Source organism: Hyaena hyaena, unplaced genomic scaffold (genome assembly GCF_003009895.1).
Source record: "Hyaena hyaena isolate Hyena2069 unplaced genomic scaffold, ASM300989v1 scaffold_107, whole genome shotgun sequence".
Lineage (NCBI taxonomy): Eukaryota > Metazoa > Chordata > Mammalia > Carnivora > Hyaenidae > Hyaena > Hyaena hyaena.
Window position 1 is genome coordinate 1,615,781 of NW_024080739.1, and position 24,522 is coordinate 1,640,302.

Below are 24,522 nucleotides of genomic sequence, written 5' to 3' on the forward strand. Positions count from 1 at the left end.
TCAGAACTGTTAGAATTCTTAACTGATTGCTGCTTTTGTGTGCATGTGTCCCCTGTCCCCCAACCCTGCCCTGTTTCTCCTCACCAGATTGAGAATGCCAGCGAGGTGCTCATCACTCCCTTGGAGAAGTTTCGAAAAGAGCAGATTGGGGCTGCCAAGGTGAGAATTACACAAACTCTGTCCTCGGATTGTAGGGCAGCCTTGTTTTCAGATTTTATACCAGCTCATCTGTTACTCGAAAGTATCTCAAGTAAACTTGAGTGTGGTCAAACCCCAGAGCAGTCATTCTCGTATTTTGTTACCTAATCGTTTTGTGCTAGTTCATAAATCATGCAAAGGTAGAAACCGTGCCTCTTTGTGTTAGTAGATACATCTGTGCTTGCACAACATGGAATTGTACTTACTGCGGACATCCAAGACTCTGCGCCTAGACCCGGGTTGCGGGTTGGGCCCGAGGGGGTGGGGAGGGACACAGCTCATTTTTGTTGTGTTTGAGAAAATGGGCCTTTTGTTGCTAGATCTTGACATTTTTCACGACAAAGTGAATAGTCATAGTTTTCTTTGAAATTTCCTGGTTTAGAAAAATATATGCTATACCTTGTGCAGGTCAAAAATCAGGACTGCTTCAACTCCTAGGTCCCAAGGGGTAGTGCTGACGGGGAAGGACAGCAGCTAAAATTTGGCCGATTCCATCAGTCCCTGAGAAGACTGCAAAGAGCATCTTGCTCGTTTTTACAAGGTGGATTCTCCTGGGTTCCCCTGCCCTGTGAGAAGTCACTAGGAAATCCCAGCTAGTTTGACCTTCAGAATAGTGTTAGAGGCCACCTGCAGGGAAAGTGTTTTCATTGGAATTGGTGAAAGCAAAAAGGATTTTTGAGATTTTCTTCCTGTTTTTTTCTGGAAGTGTGAGTCCTGCTGGCGCCACCTGCAGGGAGCTTTGGGCAACATCACTCACCTACTTGATTAGATTTTACTCTGCTGTGAAATGGCCTTGAAGTAGGTGCCTATATGTGGGAGAAAGATAACTGAAACATAACAAAGTGGCATCTTTCTCCTCAACCCACCTACCCACCTATGCACATCTGCTTCCGAAAATGAATACGATGAGGGTCCGCAAAAGGAGATGGGCTGCTCAGGCAGAGCTCTTCAGAGGGACAGTTGACCGTTGTTTGAAGGACAGACCACAGCAAAGATTTTTCTCGCAGCTCTAAATCACTTTCTACCAGTTTTACACTTTACATTTATGAAGAAATGAGAGCTCGTGAGTTTTGCATCAGAGATTACAGAGTGTATACTTAAGAGGGAGTCTCTTCCACTAGGAATTTGTCCAAGACTTGGAATTTGCCGTGAGTGGCCCTGCCCGGGTTCTCCTGTGCGTGGGCTCAGTGAGCAGAACTTCACTCTGGTGGCCTTGGGACCCATGCTTCCTATTCACGATAATACCTGTCAGTGGCACTGGATGTTCCAAAGAGCTTTGAGGCAGCGGCAGTGAACACAACTCTTTATCGAGTCCTCTTTCCAACAGTCTTTTCAGGCTCTGAGCACGGACGCATCTCACTCTGGCCTCTGCCCTCAGCCCTGCTTTTGGGGGTTGCCACGGTTGGCACCGAGGAGGAGGAGGATTCTGAGTGGGCTCCCCATGGGGGGAAATACCAGTGATCTTAATAACAGTAGCAGGTACTTTTCCAGAAGTGGGGAAGAGGTGGAGTTGTAGATCATGAGAAATAGGCGAATAAAATAATTTAAATAAAATCACTCATCAAAACATGTTGCTTCTCATGCACTCTAATCTCTCGTTCCTGTTGAACAGTGTGAAGATGTTGGGGGTGATTTTCCCTCGTCTCCTTTTGTCATTTCTTTTTCCCAATAGGCTTGTTCTTCCCCTCCCCCCATATGCGTACATTTGTATCCTCGGCTTGTGTACATTGAAGAGAAAGCAAAGAAATCAACTCTTCACCAGGCAGCTTAGGAAGCAGACTAAGAGTCAGCCAGGGCTCTTGAGTGGCCAAGTGGAAGTTTCTGAACTCTGCATGTTTGCTGCTAAAATTACCCTTCCTCCCCTTCTGGTGCTGCTTTGGTTGCTATAACAACCTGTTGCTACTTTGCAAGAAGCAAAAATCAGTGTTGGAGGTGAAGGCTGCCAGGGAGGAGGACTCCTGGGCATTCTGATGCAGGGGTAGCTGTCCTGCCAAGGTCATGACCCCTGGAGCTTAGCCTAACCATGACCCTATGTTTAGAATTCTGAGTTTGGGGGAGTTTGTTTTTCCACCAGCCTAGGTGCATTTGGACAGCCAGGCATTTCAGTGAAAGTAAAATAGAAGTTAGAGAGCAGTGGTGAAGAGGGGGGCATTGGCATGTTAATTTGGGGGATAGCTGAACCTCTTCATACCTGTTTCCTGGTCTCTAGAATGGGGACAGTGATAATAGTTCCTAGAGTTCTTGTGAGGGAGACATGAATAAATGCATATATGTGCTCAGTGTCATATAGTCCTTGGATGTTAGCTGTTAGACGCAATACACACAGTTCGTTCACTTAAAAAAAAAAAAAAATACATGAGCACCTGCTCTGAGCCTGGCCACAGGATGGAGGAGAGCAAGTGTAGATGTACTGTGCTCATGGTGTGGCTAGAGAGAATGACATGAAACAAAAAGATGTAAATAAACATAATTTCAAGTTGTGGTAGGTGTTGTGAAGACTTACCTTCATGGGACAGTGGGGCATGGGAAGCAAGTGGGGTGCTCCATAAGGAAGAGGTATGTTCAGGTGACGGGTCTCTCATTACCACCATGACTACTGTGATCACTACTGCCAACATCATCATTACTGAATTTTATCGTGTACTTTCTGTGTGCTGGACTGTCTGCTAAGCACTGTCTATGGTTTATCTCCTTTTATCCTAATAGGTGTATGAAGTGGTGGCTGTTTTTATTCTTACTTTGTTAGATAGTATCTCTGTTGAAAGAGGAAGCCTGAACCTGAGCCCATCTCAGTTTATAGGTGAGAGAACCCAGTTTTGGAGAGGGGGCAGTGATTTGTTTAGAGTCTGTCCATGAGTAGTTGGGAATAATTTCCAGGATTCTAACTCTGTGTTTTCTCCATTTAGCCAATGACATTGGGCTCCCTGGGAGGCAAGCATCATCTGATACCTGAGTAACTCATGAAATACCACCCTCTCATCTTAAGAGCATTATCTAAATCTTCGTAGAGTTACTCCCTGGAGGTCTTGGTGCTGTTTTTTTCGGAACAGAAACTGCTTCCTTTCTAGCTTTGGCCGTCCTCTTGAACATGGAATGTGGCAGCTGGAGTTGCCAAAAAGTCACAGAATGCCGGTGACTCATGTTCCCTGGCCTTTTCTCACCTCTGGCCAGCTGGGCTAGTCCAGCATAGGGTTTTCCTCTTGGGGCTTCCTGACAGGTTGCTGGAGTGGATCTGCTAGCATTAAGGGGAAGGGGAGCCCCAGGTCCAAGTTGCTGATTTCTGTAGAGGAAAGAGTTGCTTAAGTCACTGTCTAGCCTGTACCCATCCTCAAATTTGAAGGAGTAGTATCTCCCCCGGCTTTTTCCTCACTTGCTTTTGCATGTTGAGTTGTTCTTGTGTATAAGGAGTCTTGCAAGCAAAATTCAGATTTGTAGAAGTGGGTACATGTCAGCTAAAAAGGGTATGTGATGATTGTGCCGACTTTGAGAGGCTTAGAATCTCAAGGTTGACCAGATGAATGGTGTTCTGACATGGCCGGGGATTCAGGTGAGAGCTTCTTGGTGATTCCTGTCACCTGTCCCACATAGGCTTGCCCAGTATTCCCCCCAGAACATTTGTACTGCTCTTGCGCTCTAGAAGGCTCCACCCTGTCCCTCATATGATTAGCAGGTCTTAGCTCACATCATTGAGCACTCTGTGGACTGAGAGCACCTTATGTCTTTCAGAGCCCTTATTGCAGTCTATAATTACACTCTTTATTTGTTTACTGGTTAATTGTCCTTCTACGAACTCTACCAGTGTTTCACTACCCTCTTCTATCAGTGAGGCTTAGGACCACTTCTCCCTTGTGTTGCTAGTGGTTAAAGGAGCCTGACACAGAGCGATTGCTTCTTCTATCTTTGTGGAATGAATGAAGATGCCTCTGAGCTTCCTTCTCTGGCTGCAAAAGTTTGTCTCCTCTTAGAGGCTTTGGAGTAGCAGGAAAATATGTCCTGTGGGTTCCAGCTGAGTCCAGAGTAAGAATGATGCACTGACTTAGTGAAGTTGATCCTGTTCTTCAAGCCATTGTCAGCCTTCTTCCAGCCCCCTTGATTGCCACCCCCACTAGAGAGTGGAAGGAAGAGAGCCACTTGTGGACATGCGTCTCAAGTGAGGTTGAAAGGTGGGCTTTGGAGGCAGCCCGACCTCAGATCTCAGCTCTGTCACTGTGACTTTCTGTAAGTTAACCTCCCATTATCTAAGTTTCCTTTTCCCTAAAATGGGAGATAAAAGTAGAATCTCAATGACTCATTGGTTAAGTGGGAAAGCAGAAATTATGTGTGTTATGATTTTTATATTTTTCATTGTGAAAGTTATTAACTTAGGATAATAAAAATTTCCCAAATGGAGGAAGACAATCGCCCAGTGTCCCGTTTCCTTAATTTGGTTATTTTCACTGATCTTTCCATGTAATCTTTGTCTCTAGGTAGATACATGCTATGAAGGATGCACCAAGTTTGTATCATAATAGGAGTACTTGACATTACATCATGAGCAGCTTTGCCATATCACCATGTAGACTTCCTTGTTCTGTTCATTGGATTTCCTGCCCTTGAGTTATCTCAAGCCCTGTCTTTGGGCAGCGATGTGCTTTTGCCCTTTTGTTTGTTTGCTATTAAAAATAATGCTGCTTTGAACACATTCACTTTCTTTGTTTTCATTTGAATTATTCTTCATTTCACAGACCCGCATGTGTTAAGTGTTGTGCCCAGGGATATTTAGGTCTATCAAGTACTTTTTGACCACTGTTAAAGGTGAATCTGCCCTTATTCTAGACCTGTCCCATTTAAGTTTTACGTAGGTCTTACTGCTTTGGAGTTAGCTTCACAGGTAACTTTGCTCCTTTCTTTGGCCTTGAAAATCCTTTGAGAAATTAGAAATTTCTCTTTCAGAGTTGAGGTTCTTAGAAAGTGGACTTCTGGCTTTGCCACTATTAAATACTAGTATATACCTTCTTTCTGGCCTTGTACAGGTTTCTCTGTGATAGACATTTACACCCGTCAGTCTGTTGACATGGGTTGGCTTGAGTTAAAAGCTAGGTTGTTGGCTGTTCTGGGTCTGAAGGCATGGTGAACTATGAAGTGGAGCAGGCAGGACTTGACAAGGTTGCTTTTATTCCCACAACATTGTACTCTTTCTCTCCTCTCTTCTTTTTGCTAGGAAGCCAAAAAGAAGTATGACAAGGAGACAGAAAAGTATTGTGGCATCTTAGAAAAACACTTGAATTTGTCTTCTAAGAAGAAAGAATCTCAGCTTCAGGAGGTAAGAAACTTCACTAGTACCCTAAACAAGGTGATTGATTTCTCTGTGATGCTGTGGAATCTGTACTAGTTCCTCCTTGCCAGAAAAACTGGAAGATGCCCCCAAAATATGTAGTCATCCATGATAAATGCATAATTCCATTTAGGTTCTATCCTGATGCCCTCACTTTTTAGTTACTTACCCTTCTTTGAGTGTCGTTTAGCATTTAGGGTTTGGAAACTACCTTTAAGGACTGTCTTTTTGGCTGCAGCTTGCAGTGACTGGATGTGGCCAGCTCTACAGTTTCTGAGCAGTTAAATCAATCAGGGTCGCTAAGAGTTGAGCAACTGTGTGACTGCTATAGCACCTGTTGGTGTTGAGACGCCCATAGCACAGTGAGTCTATAGGCATGGCGTTCCCCAGAGTAAGGACGCTTTTCTGGTCTATTCTCTCCATGCCTGGATGCTGCTTTCCTGGTCAGGGATGAGTCTAACATACTTGTTTAAAGTCACACCAATATCCACTCCCCCTGAGATAGCACAGTGTCAGCCCAGAGCCCTGGCTGGCAAACTGATATCTTACTTCAAGGCCTGCTGTTCCGTGTTTTCACTGTGTGACCTGGGGCAAGTACTCACCTCACTGAGTTTTTAATTCCATTTTTTGATAAAATACAAAGTACCTGTTCTGTCCACTTCATGTATGGGAAGACTTATTATGGCTGCTAAACAAATAGAAAGTATTATCCCTCTGACTGGCTCGTTCTTCCCCATTCCCTGTTCCCAAATTGGATGGTACTCTTCCTCACTGCCTTAGTGTGTTCAGGCTACTAAAACAGAATACCATAGACAAGGCAGCTTGTAGAGACAGAAATTTAATTCTCAGAGTTCTGGAGGTTAAGAAGGCCAGTGTTGAAACACTGGTAGCTGTAGTGTCTGATGAGAGCGTGCCTCCTGGTTCATACATAGCTTCTTCTTGCTGTGGCATCATGTGGTGAAAGACCAGGGGAGCTCCCTGGGGTCTCTTTTGTAAGGGCACCCATTCCATTCATGAGGACTCCATCCTCATGATCTCGTCTCCTTGCACAGGCCCCACCTTCACGTGCTGTCCCGTTGGAGTGTATGTTTCAACACAGGAGTGTTGGCAGGGACACCGATATTTACTCTACAGTACTGCCTTGGCCAGTTACAGATATTAGTGGGCATTTCTACATTATGCTCTTCTGTGGTTCTTTGTGTGCTGGTCTTTGACTTTGCTGTGCTTACTAGGTACTTTGCAGGCCAGGGCTGGGCTGGGCTATAGGTCTTTCTTTCAGGTCCAGGTCTTATTGAGCATTGCTTTAAAAAAAAAATTTTTTTTTTTTAACATTTGTACCTTTTTTTGGAGAGACAGAGAGAGAGTGAGCATGAACTGGGGAGGGGCAGAGAGAGAGGGAGACACAGAATCCGAAGCAAGCTCCAGGCTCCGAACTGTCACCATAGAGCCTGACACAGGGTCGAACTCATGGACTGTCAGATCATGACTTGAGCCGAAGTCGGATGCTTAACCAACTGAGTCACCCGGGCACCCCTGAGCATTGCTCTTTAGTTATGCCTGAGCTGAATAAATTTGATAAAAATCTTAGAACAATAAAAATGATAAAACAGTTTTCACTGACCACAACAGTAATACCAGCAAATCTTTACCGAAGCTTATTCAGATACTGTGTTAGGCACTTTGCTTGGAATCTTGTCAAATCCCTACAACCACTCTGTGCAGTAAAGATTTATTCCCTCGACGTTCAGTAACTTGCCTGTAGTTGGTCAATGAGGTTGTGAACACTGGCCCCTGACCGTGGAACTCTGAATTCACTGTGCTCTCCTACTTGCCTCTCAACCCTGGGAGTGGGCAGCCTTTGTTATGCAATGCCAGTGTCATTCAGGTAGGAGTCACCTGGAGGAGGGACCTTGGTAATCTTCTGATTGAACCTACTGGAAATACATTGGAAGGAACTGGGTTCCTTGCAGAGGTCAAGTGAGTTGTTCAAGGTCTTGCAGCTATTAAGTGTTGATTTTCTTCACGGTTATTAAAAAATCAGTTTGGGAATATTAGTAAACACCTAGTGCACTTTTAATGAAATTTGCTTTCTTGGAATATCCAGGATTCTTCCCTAATTGCAGAGCTCTGGACTGAATTCTGTTAAGTTCTAGCCCATCCCTACATTGCGGTGGGTAAAATTATAGGGCAGTGATGTGGAATGACACTGCCATCTAGTGGATGATTCTTTCGTCAATTAACTATTTTTTTTTCAAGGGCTAAGAAGCTTCAAAGACCATATTCACTTAACACATATTCATTGCCTACTTCTATGAGTCCTTTCAGGTGTCAAGTGTTGTGGAGAGTAAATGAATGATTGGCATTCATGAACTTACAGTCTAGGACCGTGTCTCTTTTCCAAAAAGCATAGAATGGTTGGTACATCTCAAACAAGTGGGTAGTTAACCGTTTCTCAAGTAACCAGCAGGGAAACCATCCTAAGTGGCTTGCCAGGTGGGCTGAACTCCTGGCCAGCCAGTCCATTGCAGGGGGTGGTGTCTAATGATGTGATGAATTCTATGGCCCAGGTTAGCACAGGCATTGGCAGGAGAAACCTACCATTCTAATTGGATTTTTTCTTCCCTTTCCTGTGGAAATACATTGAGTTACACCTCTCTTCTGAGAACTGAAAAACTGGCCACATAGAGATTGATTTATTCATTCCTCAGGCATCTCTTGGATGCATACTATGGGTCAGCCAGTGTTCTGGAAGCTGGGATAGAAAAGTGGAAAAATGAGGCAAAGTCTTTGCTTTCATTGATGTTATATTGCAGTAGGCAAGCGGCAGGAAGAGAAAAGCATTAAAAATAATGTTACATAGTGGTAAGGGAAACAATTGGGAGGTAGGTTACCCCAAGGGGTCTTTATCTTGTATACATGAACATGGTGCATGAGGTCTTTTCTAAACAGGTTAACAAGTGAATTGAAGCTAGAAGGATGAGAAGGACCACTAAGAGAAAAGCTAGGATAGTGTTCGTGAAATTGTGTGTGTGTAGGGGTGCCTGGCTGGCTCAGTCAGTGGAGCATACAACTCTTGATCTCAAGGTTGTGAGTATAAGGCCCATGTTGGGTGCAGAGGTTACTTAAAAATAAAGTATTTTAGCGGTACTTGGGTGCCATATTTGGTTAAGTGTTGAACTCTTGTCTTCAGCTCAGATCATGATGCCATGGTTTGTGGAATTGAGCCCGGCATCAGGCTCCCCACTATCAGTGGGGACTGTCGGTGCAGAGTCTGCTTGGGATTCTCTCTCTCTCACTCTCTCTCTCTCTCTCTGCCCCTCCCCCGTGCTTGCTCCCTCCCTCTCTCTCAAAATAAATAAGGTATTTTTAAAAAATTGTCATAAAAATCTGAATTACTGAGTCATGAAATAGAATAGAGGAGGCTACAGAAGAAAATGATAAAGACATATTTTTTGGGTCATAATGTAAATAAATGTTTCTTACCCAGCCTTAAAGCCTTAAAAAACTGAGTATTTAGCAGAAGAGGTTTACAAGCAGAAGTAACACCAGTGGCAATGATTGCATGGCAGGAAAGCATTTGGAGTGTTAGGGGACAGGGAGTCAATTTGGGTGACTGGAGCAAAGTGAGAATGCACGGGGTTGGGGGGAAGCAGGTCACACAAGGTCTTGCAAACCATGGTGGAGGCTAGAGGGAGACGTTGATGAGTTTGTGAGAACCTCTGATGCCAATTTTAAGAATGCTCTTCTGTCTGCTGGGTGCAGACTGGAGTGGAGTTGGGGAGAGAAAGAAAGCTGGGAGACCAGTTAGGAGAGGAACTTAACCACCCAGAGACGCATGGCCAACTTCGGGGAGGAGCTGGGCCTGAAGCCCATCTGCTCTGAAGGGCTTGGTGGGAGTAACAACAGATGTGCACACAGCCCTTTTTGCCTTTCAAATGGCTCATTTTCTTGCAAGGGCGGATACTACCTCCAGGTGTGGGAAAGAGACCCAGTGAGGATAAGTGACTAGAGCAGGTCTCTCCAGCTAGAATATGCTAGAACTGCAAGTCCAACCTGGGTGTTTGGCCTATGAGCTCCCTGACTCATGCTGGGCTCTGCTGTTTGTCTCCAAGGAGTTTTCCTCCATTGCTGTCTCACGGCAGGAGCCATGTTGCAAATTTCCAGAATGATCCTTTCTTGAGTTGCAGTGTCAGTTGGCAAGCTTGAGCAGGGAGGATGTTTGAGGTGTGTGGGTGGTCAGGGGAAGTAGCTGCATCCCTGGTGTAAGTGTGTTGGATTTGCGCTATGAGGAAATGACAGGCTGCAGGAACATATGGGGCTTAGCTGGCCGGAGCCCAGGTGGAAGGCATGTCAGCCCAGTGGTCTGCAGAGCCACACCTGGGGAGGGAGGGAATGGCACTTTCTGAAACTGGGCCTCCAAATAAAGATCTCTCAGTCCTCAGATACCAACTTCCCCTGCTGAGAGGCTTAGAAGAGGCCCCCAAGTTTAGCCCTTCGTGGTTTTTTAAATTAAAAAAAAAATTTTTTTTAATTTCCAGCACTTAGCAAATTAGCTTCAGTGTACATTGACCTAGGAGGAAGTTGCTCACAGGAGAGTTGAAAGGCTTTTTTGCGCTTTAACCAGAGTTTGTAATTTTCTATTTATTTACATGATTATTTAATATCTCTTTGCTTCCCTATTTTGTGAGCTCCATGAAGGAAATTTCTTTTTGTCCATGATGGGTGAATGAATGAAGCATTTGTCAGGTTCTTTAGGTAGAAAGATAGAGCAGAGCCGTATTTGGTGTAATGGAAGATAAGGTCCATCTCAAGTTTCCTCTGCAGGGAACTTGAGAAAGGAACCCTGGAAGACATTTCTGTGGGGGCTGTGTCTGTCTCTATCAAGTATGGCATAGAATGATTTCTCACCCTTTCCCCTCTAAAGAAGGCAGATTCTTGTTTTCTGCTACCAGGATATTCATTTTTATATAAAAAAAAAATATCAAGGGATGGGGCGCCTGGATGGTTCAGTTGGTTAAGCTTTGGACTTTGGCTCAGGTCATGATCTCACAGCTCGTGCGTTGGGCTCTGTGCTGACAGCACAGATTCTGTGTCTCCCTCTGTCTGCCCTTCTCCCACTTGTGATCTCTCTCTCAAAAATAAATAACCATGAAAAAATATATATTAAGGGGCGCCTGGGTGGCTCAGTTGGTTAAGTGTCCAGCCCTTGATTTTGGCTCAGGTCATGATCTCACAGTTTGTGAGTTTGAGCCCCAAGTTGGGCTCTGTGCTCACAGTGCACAGCCTGCTTGGGATTCTTTCTCTTTTTCTCTCTCTTCCCTTCCCCTGCTCACACGCTTGCTCTGTCTCTGTAAAAAATAAGTGGATAAATTTTTTAAAAATAATATTTTTAGTTGAAATTGAAACGTGCATTCAATGTAACAGTAAGGTGGCACAGTGCGTGTGGAAATGCTATGAACTTTGCAGTGATAGTTGAGGTACTTAATAGCATCTTGTGCATTTTCTCCTCTACGATCTACATCCTGCACCAGTGGTTTAATCATACGTATGTGTGCCTTGCTAGCACCCCCGTCTGCACAGAGGGAGAAAGGAGGCTCAGATGGAGTAATGTCATTACTCTGCTGGAGTAAACTGACCGTTTGTTCCTTGACAGCCAAGAAGCTAGGTGAAACTCAAGTGGAAATGTCCTTTCCTGAGGACCCCTGCCCTCTAACAGCTGGTTTTGTTCATTCTTAATGGGATGGGGATAGCCCTGCAGGTTTACTTTTTTCTCCTTAAAAATTTGTCTTCCTTGGGACCCAGGTCGGCCCCTGGGTGTGGGGAGGCGGCAAAGCCTCCTAGTTTAAAGATGACTAGGGGTCTTGGAGGCAGATCCAAAAGTACAAAAATCCTAACTGTGTCCTGTACTGGCTCCTTCAGGGTCCTTCATGTTAGCAGACTTCATTTTCCTCCTGTCAGTTAGAGGTGAGAGAATATCTTCCTTTTAGGAATTGAAGGAGGATTAAATAACCACAGTGAATGAGGAGCGAATAATGTAACGTAATGTATGTACACCTAAGGACGTGGTGCCTGGCACAGTGTTGAGTGGTCAGCTACCGTCATCACTAGTCTTAAGTCTGTTGCATGCTCTCTGCATTGTGTATAAAAACCATCTCCAGAGATTTTTCTGGCCTGCTTGCTGAATACTTTTCTTGGATAGTGACTTGATTTTTTTCTCTTAAATTCTGTCTTGTTTATAGGCAGACAGCCAAGTGGACTTGGTCCGGCAGCATTTCTATGAAGTATCCCTGGAGTATGTCTTCAAGGTGCAGGAAGTCCAAGAGAGAAAGATGTTTGAGTTCGTGGAGCCCGTAAGTAGATGCTCAGGGTTTTATGGTGTGCCCCGACATTGGCCCCCAGCCCCTATTCCACTGCCTAGATTACAAAATGCTCCAAGCTGTTAATGAAGAGGTGGACCAGCCCTGGTGCTTTGGCTTCTGCTAAGTCACGGTGCTTTGTCGGCCTGTCTGCCCTGGATTGTCCCCAGTGGCCATTCTTGTGCATCCTAGCAGAAGTGATAGTGCTTCCTCCAGCCCCACTGTGTTGTGCTAATTGGTTTCTCCGTGCAAGTAGGGCAGGGGGAGGAGGTTTTTTTTTTTTTTTTTCCCCCCCACGGGGAGAAGTTTTCATGTTGCCCAGCAGTCGTGATTACACCTTAACTTTTCACCCCCCCCCACCCTTTTCCTTTGTCCCTCCAATAATCCAAACATAGTAGTTGCCCAAGGAAAAAGGGGAATGTCCATGCCTCCTTCTTGTTGTTAGCTGAGTTCAAAGCCCCTCCACCCTCCTTCCTTGCATTAAAAGGCAGTATATAAAGTGATTATTCACAGTAGTCGGTTATAGCTGAGTAGCAGGGGGATTGGATCATGATGGGATTTGGATTTAGTCATTGTGTCCCAGTGGGTATGAAAGATTGTAGTGTGGAAACCAGTCTGGCTTTAGTTGAGGCCACCTTAGCATGGGTGTGATTTCATGCCATGGTGGTTCTGTCCTGTCTTGCTGTGGCACTCAGAATACACAGTACAAAGATGTTATGGAAACATCGAGAGAGCATGGGGCCTCAATTTCAAACTCCTGCAGACCTTGCATTTTTCATTGAAACTGCAGCCTCTGATTTAGACCCAAGCTTAGGGTCTCTCTAGACTCTTACCTAGATTTCAGAAAGTGATTTTCTTAAGCAAATAATAAAACCATAAGAAACCAAAAGGGATGCTTGGATGGCTCAGTTGGTTAAGCATCCGACTTCGGCTCAGGTCATGATCTCACGGTTTGTGAGTTCGAGCTCCGTGTCGGACTCTGTGCTGACAGCTGGCTTAGAGCTTGGAGCCTGTTTCAGATTCTGTATCTCTCCCTCTCTCTGACCCTCCCCTGCTCATGCTGTCTGTCTGTCTCTCTCTCTCTCTCTCTCTCTCTCTCAGAAATAAATTTAAAAAAACATAAAAAAAAAAAAAAAGAAACCAAAAGAAAATAACCACTTGTTTTAGTAAAGAATATTCTGTGCTCCATTTCTAATTTATAAAATTTTGGGATACTTTTTAGGCATGTAAACCTGGTACTAGTTTGATCAGACTGTAGGTGGCTTTGGAATCTGATACTTAGATTTTTTACTGTAGAGGAACTGTGATTTTGGGATTTCATTCTCAGGCACTTCATCTGGCAAATTCTTTTTAAAATTATTTATTTTGGGGGGACTGGGTGGCTCAGTCGGTTGAGTATCCAACTTCAGCTCAGATCATGATCTCACAGTTCATGAGTTGGAACCCTACGTCGGGCTCTGTGCTGACAGCTCAGAGCCTGGAGCCCACTTCTGATTCTATGTCTTCCTCTCTCTCTGCCCCTTCCCAGTTCATGCTCACTCTCTCTTGCTCTATCAAAAAAAAAAAAAAAAAAAAAACTTAAAATATTTATTTTTGGAAGAGCTCAAGCAGGGAAGCTGCAGAAAGAGGGGAACAGAGGATCCAAAGTGGGCTCTGCGCTGATAGGCTAACAGCAGTGAGCCTGATGTGAAGCTCGAACTCCCAAACCCTGAGATGATGATCTGAGTCAAAGTCAGACGCTCAACTGACTCAGCCACCCAGGCGCCCCTGGCAAATTTTTTAAGATCCTTAATTACCTCAGTCTTCTTATCTGAATATTAGAGACTTGAGAGCCAGCTTCCTGTCGAGCACTGGTCTCTGTCACAGTCTCCGGTCAAATCCCCATGTTTTTGCAGAGTGTGTGGTGGGGGAAGCCATCCGACAGGGAAAATGAGTTTATTGATTGCCCTGCTTAGGACACAGAGGTATTAAAGCCAGCTTTTCAGTGAATGGTTTGCTGAAGACTATTTCCTGTGGTCTGCGCAGGCACTCAAATGCTGTCACAGAATTAGCTTTGGGCGTCCTTAATTGATTTTACCAGAATTTCTAGAGGAAAACAACAGTGATTGTAATAATCTTTAGCTGCCCATTGATAGTATTCTACAATAGCCTAATTTTGATGTATTGGATTTTAATTGACCCGTCTCAGTTCTTTGAGGTGGTTTTTGTTGGTGTTGTCCTTGTAGATCTCCCAGTAGGTGCTCCTCGTGAGTCAGGTACTGTGTCTGTTAGCTTTTGCTGGGTAATAGCACAAAATCCCATGCAACAGTAGACATGGATTTCTCATGAATGTGTGGGTTTCATTCCAGCTAGTCTGGACTTGGCTGGATGACTGCTGATCTGGGTGGGCTTTCTTCATCCTCCATTTCTTTTTCCTCTTCCTTCCTTCGTTTCTATGTTTGTGTGTGTGTGTTTTTTTTTTTTTTTTAAAGAGGACATCAGGATGTCCAAACAGACACATGAAATGATGCTCAGCATCACTCATCATCAGGGAAATACAAATCAAAACCACACTGAGATACCATCTCACGCTGGTCAGAGTGGCTAAAATGAACAAATTGGGACCCTAGATGCTGGTGAGGATGTGGAGAAACGGGCACTCTCCTACACTGTTGGTGGGAATGTAAACTGGGGCCGCTCTGGAAAACAATATGGAGGGTCCTCAAAAAATTAACAGTAGAACTCCCCTATGACCCAGCAATAGCACTGCTAGGAATTTACCCAAGGGATGCAGGAGTGCTGATGCATAGGAGCACAAGAACCACAATGTTAATAGCAGCAATCTCAACAATAGCCAAAACATGGAAAGAGCCTAAGTGTCCATCAACAGACGAATAGATCAAGAAGATGTGGTTTATCTATACGATGGAATACTCCATGGCAGTGAGAAAGAATGAAGTCTGGCCATGTGTAGCAACATGGGTGGAACTTGAGAGTGTTATGCTGAGAGAAATAAGTCAGGCAGAGAAGGACAGATACCATATGTTTTCACTTATAAGTGGAACAGGAGAAACTTAACAGAGGACTATGGGGGAGGAGAAGGGGAAGAAACAGTTGGGAAGAGGGAGGGAGGGAAATGATGAGAGACTCTTGAATGTTGAGAACAAACTGAAGGCTGATGGGGGTGGGGAAGAGAGGAAAGAGGGTGATGGGAATGGAGGAGGGCACTTACTGGGTTGAGCACTGGGTGTTATATGGAAACCAATTTGACAATAAACTATAAAAAATAAATGTATAAAAAACACATTCAGTTCAGTTAAAAAAAAAATCCTGCAAGGAACAATTCTTCTTGTTTCTGACACCCATTTGTAGTATGTCAGTATCTTGAGTGTTTGAGAGGCAGTATGATGTCATTGGTAAGGGTTCCAGAGCTGGACTGCCTGAATTGAAATCTCGGCCCAGCCATTCTAACTGTGTGTTCTTGGGGAAGTTACTTAGTTCTCTGAGCCATAGTTACTCATCTGCAAAATGAGTATATTAATACCACCTGTCATATAAAGATGTGAAGAGGAATCACTTAGTTTACTCATGTATGATGCTTAGAATACAGCTAACCTAATTGGCACCCAGTTAGCAATCACTTTTTATTCTAAGAGGAATATGTAAGCTTCCTTCACTCTGGGTCTCCTTAGATGAGCCTACATGACAAGTGCCAATATCAACAGGGCCTGCCTATTTTAATCTAAAATATCTTCGTAAATCTGAATGTGTTTACTTACTGATTACCAGAGAAATGGCTGAAGACCCCTTTGCTGTGTCTGAGGATTTCAAAGCCTTATTTGAGAAGCAGGATGTATGTAGTAGAGAGGCCTTCGAGGTAGCAAGCAGCTCAGAGCCAGGTTGGACAGGAGGGAGGATGTGTGGGAAGAGCCCAAGGGATGTAAAGAGTGGAAATCCTTTGTGGTTTGTGAATGTTTCCTTGGCCATGCACTGAGGCACCTGGAGAGCTAATGAAAAACGATGTCTGGCCCCTTGTTAGGATGAAGATAAAGTGAGAGGAACTTGCCCAAAGTGAAATTAAATGGGTGGTTGAAAGGCTGGACGTAGAATCCACATATTCAGCCTTCAGTGTTTTTACAGAAGTTCTTGTTTCTTGACCCACCAACTATGGGCTGGTCAGTGCTTTAGGAGGAGCTGTGGTTAGCGGGAGAGATTGATCAAAACCCTGCTGATTAGATCAGTGGTTGTCACAGTTTTAGAAAAGCAGGCACTCAGGCTGTAGCCCAGACCCCAAAATTGAGCGTGGGACCCAGTAATGCCTATTTCAGTCAACCCTTTATGGTGATTCTGTTCCATATTTAAGTTTGAGCCCCTGGCCAAGACTGTGCAGAAAACCGTGAAATAACAATTGAGGATTCGGTGAAGCGGTGTCGTATGCTAATAATCACTTCACCTACATACGGTGATCCAGTCCTTATACTGTCTCTGAGCGTAGGTCATTTCTGTTTTATATCCATTTTCAGCTGGAGAAATGGCAGCACATTTATTCTCCAAGGGGACATCTGCTACCTAGCAGGATGTGAATAGTCTGGCTCTTAGTCTGTACAAAACAGTATTTGATTGCTTACAGGTGGAAAGGAAACCAGCAAAAAATGTACTGAACTAAGTTGCTGGGGCACCTCTGTGGGTATTTGTATTTTGAGTCGGTTGTAGTCAGGGGAATCTGCCTGGAATTCAAGGAACCTCCATGCCTATTGACTATGTTCATTTGTTTCTTAGAAAGTAACTGCAAGTACCAGGATGTTACTGACCTTCAGAAAAAGAAGCAAAATTTTAGTGTTCCAAGAAAGAAAATTCAGACTTCTGGGACCTAAACCATATTTTTGTGTGTGTGCCTTTATTTTCTTCCTGAAATACTAGATGTCCTGGGGAGTTTGGATTACACATAATGACATACCCACTTCTTGAAGGTGAAGCCACGTTCCCTGAGTTGTCATAATTGAAAGTAACCAAGTACTGAGGAGAACGCATTCCCTATGTTCATCAGGCGCTGCATCTTCTGTGTTGGACCTTGCAAATAATTCTTGGGCTATGCATTCCCTCCCGCCCTTGCTCTTCTGCCCCAGTGCAGGTCGTCATTTTCCTTTTGATTTGTTGGATCCTTTCTTGGGCTTCCCCCATCCCCAGTCTGATCTTGATACTGCCACCACAGTGCATCTCCTAACACATCAGTCTTGCTGAACAGCTGCTGTCAGCATGCATGTACTAAGCGTATTACACAGACGATCTAGGTCTTCACCACAACCCAGTCCAATAGGAGGTAGCATTAATATCCTCCTGGAAAAGAGGAGTTACAGGGCCAGCCCAGCATTTCATTATTCTCCTGTCTGTCCTTCTCTTTGTCATGTGAATGAATGATTCTTAGTTATTGTAATCGTTGGTGAGAGCTGTCATAACAAAGTACCACTAGCTGGGTTCTCAGAACAGAAATTTATTGCCTCTCATATTTGTAGAGGGTGGAAGTCCCAGATCAAGGTGTTAGGAGGGCCATGCTCCCTCTCAAACCTGTAGGAAAATGATCTTTGCTTGCTTCTAGCTTCTGTTAATTTGCTGGCAGTATTTGGCATCCTAACCATAAAGGTGCTCTAAAGGTGTCTTCTCTCTGTGGGTTTCTCTGTTCAAATACTGTATCCCCTTTTTGTGACAACACCAGACATTTTATATCAGGGCCTACTGGCCTAATGTTAACTTGATTACCTTCACAAAGACTTTACTTCCAAATAAAATCACATTCTGAGCTATTGGGGTTAGGGCTTCAACATCATTCTTTTTTTTTTTTTTGTCAGGGCTGGGGGAACACAATTCAGCCTCTAACAATAGCTTTATTGTACGCATGGAAACCATCTAAATTTAGCAGATAGTCTAGAATGATGCAGCTGTCACTAAAGGAAGCAGTTACATTTTTACTTACTTAAAAATACATGTAGCTTATGTTGTCTGGTAGGAAATAGAAATAGATTTTTCTTAGTTACTTTCTGAGGAAAACAAGGATGGGGGAAGAAGACAGAGGGAGGTAGAGAAGGTCTTTCTTTGGTATTTCCTTTGTCATGCTGTGATTTTGCTTTGCTGACTGTTCAGGGAGGAGCCCGTGTGGATGTGCTGCTTCACTGCCGGCCAAGGTGGGGCTCCCACGAGCTTTTCCCCTGTGGGTTTGAGTACGAGAATTTCTTTGAGGCAGATACATGATCCCGTCTCTGGGGTCTTTCTGTGGGCCTCGCCCACCCACCAGGAAGTGGTCTTTCATTTCCCACTGGGTGATAGATTCAAAGGTTGGTGCCTTGTGTGGGGAGGGGATGTCAGGAGGTGGGGGAGAGGAAGAGAGATGTTGCCAGGGGAGGAGGGAAGTGGGCCAAAGATAACAATATCTATGGAATCATTTCCCATCGACAAATGGACAATGAAGCATGATACCAAAGGAAGTGAGAACCAAAATAAATACTAGTAGCTCTCTGCCTTTGGAGCCCTTGTGTGCATGTCCAGGTGGTGTGTTTGTGAGCTTCTAGAGCATATTTAATTACCTTGGGCGCGAGAGGCCCTGTTGACTTTAAGTGGAAGATAAATCAGAGTTAATAGGAGGAATGACTTTAGAATTAGCTGCTTATCTTCTGCATTACTCTCCAGGAGAGGATGGTTCAATGCCTTGGAAAAGTGATGGGCACAGCTTTTGAGGACGGGTGGGGTGGGGGAAGGAAGAGACCAGAAAAAACAGTTTTCATTGTGAACACTGACGCTAGGTTTGGCTTAAGAGCTCCTTGTTCATTAATGGAGTCCTGTAGGAGGAAAAACATGAGCTTTCCTTTCAAAAATGTATTTTATAAAGAGCGAGTTCAAAAGCTTCTATCATCTTTGAAGAATTCATTATTAGGCTTTGGTGATTCTGTGTGGTGTACCCCCCTTTCATTGATTTGTGTTGGTGATCTGTATATGGTATCACTAGATATTTTTTGAAACCGAGGACCCAGCTGGGCCTGCTTCCCGACCTCCCATGAGGATGTGAGGGGACAGTTGCTCTGGGGATAATGGCGGTGAGAAGTCAGAATTTCCTATTATTAAAAGCTGGGTTTTGCCTTACTTCACAGTACAGAGCTCTTTGATTAAGTGGGCTGGGTGTGTGACTTAGTCTAAAGATCATTCTTTCCTCTGAACTAAGGAAGAGTAGCACATACCTTATGGCTTTCCAATCCTATCACAAGCCAGCTGAGTTCTCTTTGCCATCATTATTAGCGCTGCCTCTCAGAAGAAGAGAGTTAGGTGGGGGGAAAAAAAAATTTATGTTTAATTACTGAAGGTATGTTCTTTTAGGGACTGGAAAACAATATAAAGCAAAGCAACTGTATCTTATTTATATTTATTTAAATCGAAGTTAACATATAGTGTAATAATGATTTCAGGAATAGAATTTCGTGATTCATCACTTACATGCAGTACCCAGTGCTCATCCCAAGCGCCCTCCTTAATGTCCTTTGCCTGTTGAGCCTCTTATGGTTTGTCTCCCTCTCTTTTTATCTTATTTTTCCTTTTCTTCCCCTGTGTTCATCTGTTTTGTTTCTTCAGTTCCACACATGACTGAAATCCTATGATATGTGTATTTCTCTGACTAATGTCGCTTAGCATAATACCCTGTAGTTCCATCCACATTGTTGCAAATGGCAAGATTTCATTTTTTTTTTCACTGCTGAGTAGTATTCTATTGTATGTATATACCACATCTTCTTTATCTACTCATCAGTCAATGGACACTTCTGTAATTAGGCTATTGTCAACAGTGCTGCTAGTAAACATTGGGGTGCATGTGCCCCTTTGAATCAGCATTTTTGTATCCTTTATATAAATACCTAGTAGTACAGTTGCTGGGTTGTAGGGTAGCTCCATTGGTAATTTTTTGAGGAGGCTTCTTACTGTTTTCCAGAGTGGCTGTACCAATTTGCATTCCCACCAGGAGTGCAAAAGAGATCCTCTTTGCCTGTATCCTCACATACTTGTCAACATCTGTTTAAAATAACTGTTGTATCTTGATATGTAATATGTGTTGGATGCAGGTCAGTGAGATCAGAGTGAACCTGTCAGGCCTTGTGAGTTGGCAATGAAAAGTTCAGGTCAGAACAGCCATGGTCCCCAAATGCAGTAGGACTGAGCTTATAGCCTTGTTTAGACTTTTATTACAATCCTTTCTTCACATTGAGATTTGGAACTGAGGCAGGATGCATAGAACTTGGGAAGGGGCAAGGGAAACCTAACAAGAGTAGGTTTGCATGTCTGTCCTGGGAGGAAATATGGCAGGAACATTTGTTGAGCCTGGAAAAGTGAAGGCTGGCAGGGCTCAGGGTGGGGATATTAATAGTGTATGAAGGTGTGTTGTGAGAACCATGCTGAACAGATGTTTTCATTCTACAATGAAGACAAGACTAAACAGTGAATAGACTTACTACCTTTTAGCCTGGGGGGATTTAAATGAGAATTTAGGAAAGCCATCATAACTGAAAATGTGGAAACATGGGCATATTTTAATAAAGGCTTCCATAGCATTTACCTGCTTAAGAGAAAGTGCAGGAACACACTTGAGCTGAAGCCTGATCTGGGTGGGTTTTTTTTTTTTTTTTAATTTGACGACCTGTTACACTGCAGACTTGGGACATACAGATTCCTTTTCTCCTCTCTTTGTTGCCTCTCAGGATAACCATACTTTTCTGCATGGTAGCCTGATACAACAGATGTATTTGAAGGAGACTGAGTTGGACTTGGAGACTGGTCTTCAGTTTCTGAAGAAGTGATTTTCTTAGAAAGTGCTGAGGCTCAGAGTGAGAGCTTGGATGTCGGTGCCAAGGAAACCTGGTTTCGAATCCTGATTGTTACTTTATCTTTTGGAGCAAGTTACTTCATGTTTCTGAACTTGCTTAATATTAAAATGGGGACAATAATAGTACTTACCTTCTGGGTCGTTGTGAGTTTGCAGTCAGAGCAGGCATATGCTGTTACAGTGCTGGGCATACAAGTAGCACATAATTCTAGGCTTTCAGACCAAGGTTGGGAACACAGATAAAACTATGATACCCCTTCTGCATGTTTAAGTGACCTGTGCCCTCCTTCCTTCATTACAGCTCCTGGCGTTCTTGCAAGGACTCTTCACTTTCTATCACCATGGCTATGAACTGGCCAAGGACTTCGGTGACTTCAAGACACAGTTGACCATTAGTATACAGAACGTGAGTGGGCTAAGGGGCAGGCTTCCTTTCCCTGGTTGAGGAAAGGAAAGAGCAAAGTGTGGGTCTCACTGCATAGAGATCACTTATCTGGATTGGAATGCAGACAAGGAGGATGGGTCTCCCTTGAGTTCAAAGGGCAGCTGGGGGCAGGCATTTCTAGGGTGCTTGGTGGCCCCAGGTTAGAGCCTCATACTTTTTTCCATTATTTCTAAGCACTATTTATGTTCTCGGAAGTCCTGCTGATATTTTTGTTTGAAATATGTAGCACCAGGATCAGGATTTCCTTTGGCAGTGGAAGGCCCAGACTCCCTTCTGTGTATCTAGCTGGCTGGCCCCAAGAGCCTTGGAGTGTGTTCAGGGGATGGGGGTGGGGCACACATGCTGGCCTCCAACTCAAAGGATGTGTTCTGTTCAACTTTCAATAAGACCAGCAGGAAATCCAAGTCAGAGCCGTTTACTCCCAGTCTCCTTCACCAAATTTTAATGACCAAGATATTTTGATGTTCAGAATCCTGCGAAGGGCCCTTTGGTTAGCAGTTAGTGGGCCCAAGCCCCTTCTTCACTATGTGACTGGCTTTGTTAGTCTGTATGTTGATTTGGTCTCCAGGTGATCCTGTGTAGCAAAGAAACCCAAGGGTGTCTTTGTGGGTTGTATTGCATGGGTTTAGAAGCCTAGAGCCTTTTCCACTATGGGTCTCTGTGTTGTTTTGGAAAACAGGAAGTTGCAGAGTCTCGGATAAGGTTTCACAAAGCACGGCTTCCCCTTAGGCCACCTTCCTCCCAAGGTATACTCTGAAGTGGAGGTTTACATGTGGCAGGTTTATAGGGGAGCAGGGTTAGCAGAATCCCCTGGAAGAAGGAGGGCAGCAGATCCCTGCAGGAGAAGTTGAGCTGTGAGGCCTTAGCCAATGCCGTGGGGCGCCCCGGAGCTGGCATGGACCTACAGAGTATGTGAAAAGAGGCGAGGATGCCACGCTTTAGACCCCTTCTCCCTTTGCCCCTAGACTTGACTAGTCCTGGGGTACAGGCTACCCTGGAGGAAAGGACTTAACTTGAGTGAAGCAGCTCCCTTTTCAGGAGGGAATCATCTATGAAACATCAGCAAGTGATATTCCTTATAGCTCGAGAAGTAAGTTCCTCTGTCTTGAGGGGGACTTTGAGGACCATTTCCTCTGAACCACCTGAATCAGAATCCCTTGGGATGCTTATTTAAAACTGCACATTTCTGGGTCCAGAGGTACTAAATTAATCTTTAGGGGTGAGGCCTGGACATTTGTATTTTCTCCACATTTTCCAGGTGATTTTGATGGTCTTGAGCATTTGAAACTCCTTCTGGTTTAGGAATTTAAGGTCAAAGGATGCTTCTCAAAAGTGAATATTTGCCTAATTCCTAGGTGTCTGAAAGTTCCTTATCTGTTTTTAGATCTAAGGGTTCAATAGGCTGATGTTTTGAATTGTTACAGTTAGGAATAAGGTTTCATTTCTTTGATGTGAATAAAGTTCCTTTCATCCTAGACAAGAAATCGCTTCGAAGGCACGAGGTCGGAAGTGGAATCACTGATGAAAAAGATGAAGGAGAATCCCCTTGAGCACAAGACCATCAGTCCCTACTCCATGGAAGGGTACCTGTACGTTCAGGAGAAACGTGAGTGCCAGTGATGAGCCATAGCTTAGGGTACACTCAGGCCTTTTAGCCAGGGTGTGGAGGGTATATGTAGTAGTGCCTGGCTTACAGCAGTGGTTCTGTAAACAGAGAGGTGGGTGAATGAGAGTAGCTTATAGTTGGATGTTTTTAAGGGAAAGATGTTCATAAGGTCTTGTCTGCCTCCAACTGTGGTGTTCCATTTTCTGTATCCATGGGAATTCCCTTAGGAACCTAGAATTCATTGAGGCTTTCTGGTGGGTTTTTTTTTTCTCTGTAATGTCACACTTGAGGTGCCTGCATGCTTAGCATGACTTTATCTGTCACACGCTTGGCATAGAGGCTTTGGAAGGGCCTTGCATGCTAGACCTTATTTTCTGTCAGTCATCATATCTTTGGGTGGATTTAATATGGAGGGATTTTGTTTCCTTTAAGACTGGTTTCAGCCAGGACCAAACAGTCATGATTTAGGCCCTCTCCTACCTCTCTTCAATTGCTGTCATCTCAGCACTGAAATTTTATGAAAAGTTGAAACACACGCTCACTCCAAGAGGTAGGAAGAGCAATCCGTTGTCCTGCCAGTGTGCTGTCAGGGAAAGAAATGCCAGGTGCTGCTAACCCAGACTTTTCTGTGATGAGTCACAAACTCCCGCTCTAGGCCTGGGGAGAGACTATGCTTTGAGGGTTGCACTTTGAGACTTAGCTCATGAAGTGCTAGGGAGAAGAGAAGGTAATTTTTTTTCTTCATTGGACAGTTCTCCTGGTCTTCTTTCCCTACTCTGTCAGTTGGGCATGTTACTCCTTCCAGAGTTTTGCTGGTTTTGTGCTCTTTACTGCCCTTCTGTTGTCTCAGGGTGAAGCAAATGTCTTCCCTCTTAGGGGCTTCCTGATGGAACAGAACACTTGATTTCAGGGATGGTGCTAGCCAGTAATTCCTCAGAAATTTGCCTGGGTTTTGTACTGTTGCCTGGTCACGTGCCTGGGGGCAGTCGTGAGGTTTGAGGTTCGAGGCATTGGTTTTGCGTCCTTTACTCTTACATGGATGAGCTTGTTGAGGTTTGTAAGAGATAGAAGTTGCTGTAGTGGTGTTTTGTGTAGGCCTCAGTGTAAGGGGTTACCTTTTTTGTCCGATGAGATCTACCCCAAAAAGTTTAAGGTCACCTTTGAATATGTGTTCACTTGTAATACTTAATGTATTAACATTCTTCGCCTATATATATGAAATCTGCACTCTCAGGTTTGTTCAATTTTATTCAAACACTTCACATGCTTTTTGAAACATGAATGTCTTTGTTAACATCAGAAATAGATTTTAATTTTCTAACACACTAGTCTAGAGCATACCAATGGGATACAGCTCTTTTCATTTGCACGTTTTGGTAACTTATCACTTAGATATATGAATTTTGACCTTTTCCCCACAATTCTGGCATTCGTTTACTTTGTGGGTGTGTATGTGTATATGTGTCACAGTCAAAGGGACCCACATTTCCATTTTCTCTGAACCATTTGAGAATAGGTTGCATGTGTCATGCTCCTTTACTTGAGTGTATATTTTTTTTTAAACCATTTTATTTATTTATTTATTTCTAGGAGACAGAGAGAGAGAGAGACAGCGTGAGCAGGGGAGGGTCAGAGAGAGAGGGAGATACAGACTCTGAAATAGGCTCCAGGCTCTGAGCTGGCAGTCAGTACAGAGCCCGATGCGGGGCTCGAACCCATGAACCATGAGATCATGACCTAAGCGAAAGTCGGACGCTTAACCAGCTA

At 44.1% G+C, this 24,522-nt stretch overlaps 1 protein-coding gene across 4 annotated transcripts in view; it reads left to right on the top strand.

The window, feature by feature from the left end:
- Positions 1-24,522, top strand: part of ARHGAP26 (Rho GTPase activating protein 26) — a 425,905-nt gene that overhangs the window by 107,646 nt on the left and 293,737 nt on the right. For all 4 annotated transcript variants that reach the window (XM_039236147.1, XM_039236148.1, XM_039236149.1 and 1 more), the window contains exons 4-8: positions 88-159; positions 5,399-5,500; positions 11,752-11,862; positions 21,006-21,110; positions 22,626-22,755. In XM_039236147.1, the coding sequence (XP_039092078.1) occupies positions 88-159; positions 5,399-5,500; positions 11,752-11,862; positions 21,006-21,110; positions 22,626-22,755 (520 nt within the window). The remainder of the gene's footprint in view (positions 1-87; positions 160-5,398; positions 5,501-11,751; positions 11,863-21,005; positions 21,111-22,625; positions 22,756-24,522) is intronic.